The sequence below is a fragment of the Cyprinodon tularosa genome, unplaced genomic scaffold (assembly GCF_016077235.1).
Source record: "Cyprinodon tularosa strain WSP-4 unplaced genomic scaffold, ASM1607723v1 ctg5, whole genome shotgun sequence".
Lineage (NCBI taxonomy): Eukaryota > Metazoa > Chordata > Actinopteri > Cyprinodontiformes > Cyprinodontidae > Cyprinodon > Cyprinodon tularosa.
In genome coordinates this window covers 54,755-61,444 of record NW_024039229.1, presented here as the reverse complement: position 1 = coordinate 61,444, position 6,690 = coordinate 54,755, and the positions used below count along the sequence as shown (strand labels likewise).

The window sequence follows — 6,690 nt, the reverse complement described above, 5'->3', positions numbered from 1 at the left end:
TATGGACTAATTATTTTTTTTATTTGCATTCTTCATAACATCAATAGTAGGCTATATGGTTATAGTTGTAACAATCTTTTGGTTTTATTGTTTTCTGATCTTTTTATATAAAAAAAAAATAATTAAATGGGCTTTTACTCAATAAGTATAAAATACCCTACATAAACAAAATATTAGTTTGAAATTGATAAAAATAATCATCTAAGCAGACCTGACTGTTATTGGCGACAAACCTTTGTAACTTGGCTCCTATCTCTAACCCGTAGCCTTTTTCACTTTGGAAACGCAAAAATTCAGTTAGTCCGTGAAGGCGACAAACCCGCGTGAGGAATGTCTCACCTGAGGGAGGGGCACAGGTAGGGGAGAAAAGTGAGGGCGGTAAACACGGAAGTGAAGAAAGTAAAGGGAAAAAACTTCTACAACTCTCAGCGGGCCGTTTTAATCAACACAAACTGAGCAGGAGTCGAAAAAACAACAAGTAAGAAAAATATTTAATTGGGATTGTAGTTAATTGTTTTATTAATCGAGAGGTAGATCTATGATTTAGGTCTAAAATCTCTGCTTTCTGTGATTTTAGGTGGGAAACATGAGATGAGCCAATTAACAGTCTAGTTGAATGTTTCCGACTTTAACTCTGATCTTTACCGTGTAGCTGGATAATTATTAACTCAGGTTAGACCATTTAATCTGCTATCCAGTTGGTATTATTTGTGTATAACTGCATATAAAATACTTTGTTTTCCTTACATACATGCATCAACCAGTCTAGATGCATCAGCATGTGCTCAGTGAGCTTCAGGTTATTATTTGCACGAAAGCTAGTTAAGATTAAAAAAATAATAATAATAATAATTAAATGAGGAAGACCAAAGCAGAGGAAACAGATTATTATCAAACCACAGAAAACACAAATAATTAGTTATTAAGCTTTTAGGAAATAAAATAAACTGAGAAAGGAAAGGGAAAAAAGCTTGACTAATGTTCTGTAGTGTTTTAAAAAGCTAAATAAATAAATAACTAATTAAATGATAAAAATGTATTTAAGTATGTAGCTCTACACATTTTTTTCTCATGCTTTATGTTAAGATAAAAGTAACGTGTTTAATGGCTTAATATACTATAAATGCTTTTATTATGAAACATGCAAATTCTCAGAGAAAACTACAGAAAAAGCAACAATTTTTATCATGCTATAGAAGTTGATTCAAGCAGGAGTTTTGGGTTGGTGCCATTTTTACTTTTGGATTCATTTGAATAATGTTTTAATCGTCTCTCTGATTTTTTTTTGAAGCATTAGAGGTTGTTTTATCTGAGAAGCTGACCATTTTCTGCAACTCTACATATATATATCTAACTGTGCAGTCATCCTTCTTATTAGCTGACAGGATTTACTCAGACTTTTCACCGTAAACCTGAACGCACCACACCAGCTTCATCCTTAAACCTGAGCCACCAGTTTGACACCTCATTATTTAGTGTCTAAACTTGTAATATTAGGGATTAGCCTCCTTTCATTCACTCAGGATCAGCAGCATAACTGCTGCGTCTTATGTTTTTTTTTAATGAATCTTCTACTCCTTGTCAGTCTGATTTCATATTTCTCTTGGTTATTAAGTAAAAACAAAAATTTTCTGCCCCAAATTTTAAAGCTATTCTTAACATTGGTTGAAATATAATCTTATATATATCAAATATTTCCTTTGTTTTGAAAGTTTAAATAATTGTTCTTAAATTTTTTCCACTTCTTTAATACATCCTCTGATTCAGCTCTCCTCATGTTTCTTATATTACTTTGTGGGCTAATTCCAGTTAAAAAACATACCAAAAAACAAACAAGAAAACATATATTTTTATATACTCTACAAAAAAAATCCTTCTTCACAACCACTGTTGAGCATTTTTCCTCTCACAAACAACTACAGGTGCTTGGCTCCAGGTACTTAAAGATTCACTTCCATACATAAAGCTTATATTCTTATCTTCAGGTACCACAGTATACATGTCAGATTCAATAATACTACTTAAACTTCAGCGATAGTATCAAGGTGTTACTTTACTGTATCTTTTATACTATATCCATTGGTTGTGCTGTTCTTTTTACATCTCTTTGCAGGTGATGAAGCAGACTGAAAATGTTTTATCGCTATCTCCCTTTTATCTCCTCTTTCTTTTATCTTTTCTCCTTGTTTTTGTTTTTCCTTTGCTGTTCTACTTACATTGCAGTGTCCATACAATCTGTAAAACTCCCTGCATGAATTATAATAAAGCTATTTATATGCATAAATCAAGCGAAACACTTTGGCGATAGCCGTACTGCTCCGCTTGTGAAAGCAAAATCTGATGGGCTCTCTTATTGGCATCAAGACAATTATTCTTATTGCCACATTGGCAGACAGGACACTGTTGAAAAAAAATAATAAAGTAAAAATATAACTGGTGCTTATGTGTTGTTATAAAACATAATAGTCGATAATGAATTTAGAAGATTAAGTAAATTTAAACAGGAAAACATTATCTCATCTAAGCTTCTTGCTGTCATGTTTACCACCATGATGGGATGTTTGCTTTAAAAAAAATTGTTTGGTTTTAGGAGCTTTACAACTAATTAGTTGTTTTATAGTTATTTCTCCTTGGCAGAATAAAAAAAAAGATTTTTCCCTTTTTCTCAGCCTCACCATGGGCCTGTGTGAAGACCTGTCTCACTGTAAACTGGCCCTGGTGTTTGCGGTGCTGATGGATGTGCTGGGAGGAGTTGCTCTGCTGGTGGGAGTCTTTGCCCCTTTGAAGTTTCATGGAGAAGAATTCGGGGACCTCCTGGTTTATAGCGGTAATTATCCAAATTCAGGATTTGGCTTTTTTAAATTTTTTTTATTTCAGAAACTGATCTTCTTCTTAATGATTATTATTATTGACTGTATGATTCAGTGTACTGCCCACACAAACAGTGGGTGTGCTGAGCAACATAGTTGTTTCTATATATTTGACCCTTTTTTAAATGACTCTTAAATGTTTCAAATCATCAAATAATATTTAGTTTAAAAAAAGAATAATAATATTGGCTAATGTGATATAAGTATCACATTATATAAGTGATAATAATATAATAATATAATTATATCTTAATAATAAGATATAATATAAGTGATAATAATAATAATAATAATTGAAACTATTGATCTCACACTGTAGAGATTTACCTCTGCATTTAATCCATCCCTTTGGGGGAGCTGTGGGCTGCCACTGTGCAGTTACCCAGAGTGCAAGCTGTGGGGATCGAACTGGGTACATGCAACCTTCTCAGAGTACAAGCACAAGATTGAATATAAAGGCAGTTTCCATAATATTTCTTGTAAATAATTCATTTAATTATATATTTGAAAGAATTTGGCATAACATCGAAACACTAAACTTTAAATTAATAAATTAATTAATTGCTAATTTGGTCACATAAACGCCTAGTAGTTGCCAAAAAAAATCACCAAAAAATAATGAACAGTTTCAGTGTAGAAATGGCCACAAAGCAATTTCTATTAATTTACTCAAAAAATTATTTTCTCAATTTAACAATAAGTCTGCTGAGCTAACACATTTTCTATAAGAGAATATTGACGATTCATCCAAGAGGTTCCATGGGAACCCAAAGCCACATCTAAAGCTCTAATGCTCTGTGGCTGCATTTTGCACCAGGTCTCAGAATACCAGACATGAATTTGTGATGGTTTGGGAATGTTTTGCTGCTTGCAGTACTTGGATGGATTGATTTCACAGGTGGAAATATGAATCTATCTGGCAAAACGTTCAGCCATCTGATGGTGATCTATTATATTTGGGTTATTCAGCAGCTAGAAAATTATCTAATGTGCAGCATCTGAGGCTGTTGGTCCTGCTCTGGATGCTCCTCGGCCACCTGAGGAAAAAGGTTCTTTGTCAGGTAACGCAAACAGGCCACAGGTTATTACTTTGAGGAGGATTTACTTTTCCATGAGTCAGGTTGCTTGAGATAGTAATAATAATAATAATTGAACATCATTGATCTCATGTGGAGAAATTCACTTTTGCATCTTAACCCATCCCGTTAGGGAGCAGTGGGCTGTCATTGTGCGTCGCCTGGGGAGAAATCGGGAGTCAAGGGTCTTGCTCAGGGATCCAGAGTGCAGATTGTGGGAATCAAACTAGGTTCTTGCAACCTTCTCAGAGCACAAGTGCGCTGCTCTAACCCACTAGGCCAACACCTCCCCAAGATAATTTATTACCCTTCGTAAATAACATTTTCCATTTGAAACAGCATGTTGGATTTACTCAGAATAAATTGATCTCATGTAAACTTTGTTTCTGAAACCAGCCTGCTGCTACTGCCCCCTATGGGCACAGCCAGGGTATACAGAGAATGTCGCACAGCTTTTCATACTGCCTCTGTTTTGTACATAAAACATAGTCTAGGTTTTGTACCAGATTTTTTTTATTTCCTGATTTTTAAAGCCCAAGAATTGACATTCTTCTTCTTGTTTTTTTTTTTTTTTTAAACAATGACTGGAATTTGTGAGAGTTTAAACCTGTGCTTCTTTTTAACCTCTGCCCAGGGGTCCTTCTCATGGTGGCGTCTCTGGCCGGGTGGGTCCTGTGGTACAGCGGGAACATCGAGGGCCTGACGCCTGAGAAGGATATGGGACATATCAGCTCCGCCGTCGACCGGATTGCTCGTCGACTCAGTCGGAAGATGTTCTCCCACCGGAAGCACTTATCTTATTCACAGTCAAGTCGTGTTTAACTCTATGTGTTGCTGAAAAAGTTGCCGTATTCAAACCAGTGTTACTGATGCGTATTAATCATTTCAGCAAATGTCGCTTTCTAACCTGTTACAAAGTATTTTCTTTTCTATTACATTTTAAAACGTGTTTATTTTTTCTAACTCCTGCTCAGTAAAAGATGTATTTTTACCAATTTCAATAAACAAAACACTTTTAATAATTCACCACTAGTGTTTGTCGTATTTTAGACTCAAATTTATCCAACACTTATTATTCTAACTATGAGGAATAATGCATTCCTAGATGTGTTGCTGCAGCATTTAAGGCCTAAAAAAGAGAGCCGGATGCCTACATGTACCAGGGCAGCTTTGCTCTGTAAAAAAGGAATCAAAATATGATATTTGATTGATTGTTTGACCCATTAGATTCAGATTAAATCAGGCAGGTAGGCATTGGAACAGGGCAAGATTTTGGTTAACAAACCCCACTACCCAAGCCTGCCACTATACCTCCCAGTGCAGGCCAGGCTTGGGAACCAGCTGCCTATACTGCTGTTGGCACAGAGTTTGGAATGAAACAGGCCACACATATCTGCATCCCTGTCTGCTTTATACATGATGTGTCTATGTTAAGGAGAAGAGGTACAATTAGCACAGCTGTGCATTATACACCTAGATAAAAATATTGATTATAGTGATTTCTATATTTCATCTTCCACTTTCCTTCAAATTTAATAAAAAAAAATTTTCAATCCAAAAAAGTGGATTGGATTGAAAAAGCAGTTATTTTCACGAGTAAAAAGTTGAATGCCACAGAGTTAGTGTAACATTGGGATAAAACAGTAAATGGCCTGTACTGCTACAGCGCTTTATCAAGTCCCAAAGAGTCCCCTATTTACTCACTAATTGTGAGCTACATTGTAGCCACAGCTGCCCTCAGGCAGACAGACAAACAGTGCGGCAAACGATCAGCGCTGCCTGGCCTCTGACCACCAAAGGCAGGAGTGAATAAGACTGATGGAGTGTGGGCTCGACCCAGAAACCCAGAAGCTTTAAGGAAAAACTCTTATATCCTGCGCTACCATTGCCACAGATATGTAAAAAAATAAATAAAATAAAAAATAAATTTACATTAAATTACATTTTTATAGGATACTGAAATGCATAATAAGAATAAAATCACATAAACGGCTGTTTGTTAGTTATATTATTTGTCTTTTATCTTTAAATAATGCTTATTATTAATTCAAATACAGGTGATAGAACTACTCTTTTATCCTCTTTCAGGGGATCATTTTATTAGCAGCCCCTGGTTTATACTGTGTGAAAATACCAAAAGTTTTATAATAACGAGGCCCCACTGTAACAGCTACATCTAAAACCCTGATAAATGCCCCACCTTTAGTGAAAATGGAGGTTTACATAGAGATTATTTTATAAAAAGATGTGTTATTTCCAAACTGTCTGTCTTTGTTTTAGTAAAGATATATGGAGACCTTTATATGTTTTAAATAGGGAGAGACAAATGCTGTTTAGTGCAGAACAGGCCAAAAACATTATACTATGAGGGCTATTGATGGTCTTGTTCTCTCTTTTTCTTTTTACTTTGCAAAGTTAAAAAAAGTGCCAACTGAGAGAAATCCATCAATCTCTGTTTATTTATCTGAAGTGAACAGCTGAATAGCTTTTTTCCCACAACAGTGGATTAGACTGAACAATTGTACATTGTGCTACGAAGGGAAAGTCATGTTACATGATTAATTATAAACCTCTATATAACGTGAAATTGACATTATTGTCTTTATTCTTTTATTATGCTGTACTCTTCCAGGATGTAAAACTATGTTTAAGATATTTTAAGTCTGTGAAACTACTCAACAAGGTGAGAATCCAGAGGTTTGAGGAGATTTAACAATGTCAGTTTCTCTCCTCTAGATGGAGCC

General features: G+C 35.1%; 1 protein-coding gene across 1 annotated transcript; it reads left to right on the top strand.

Moving 5' to 3' along the window:
* The first annotated feature begins 333 nt into the window (after positions 1–333).
* Positions 334–4,972, top strand: tmem238a (transmembrane protein 238a). Its single transcript, XM_038302784.1, has 3 exons — positions 334–478; positions 2,670–2,827; positions 4,581–4,972. The coding sequence occupies exons 2-3, from the start codon at positions 2,677–2,679 to the stop codon at positions 4,766–4,768; spliced, it is 339 nt and encodes a 112-aa protein (XP_038158712.1). The 5' UTR covers positions 334–478; positions 2,670–2,676; the 3' UTR covers positions 4,769–4,972.
* The last annotated feature ends 1,718 nt before the right edge of the window (positions 4,973–6,690 follow it).

Excerpts from the sequence above, each read along its gene's own strand:
- tmem238a (XM_038302784.1), top strand. The coding sequence starts at position 2,677 with ATGGGCCTGTGTGAAGACCTGTCTCACTGTAAACTGGCCCTGGTGTTT. Across the intron at positions 2,828-4,580 it reads GGACCTCCTGGTTTATAGCG|GGGTCCTTCTCATGGTGGCG; the intron begins GTAATTATCCAA and ends ACCTCTGCCCAG.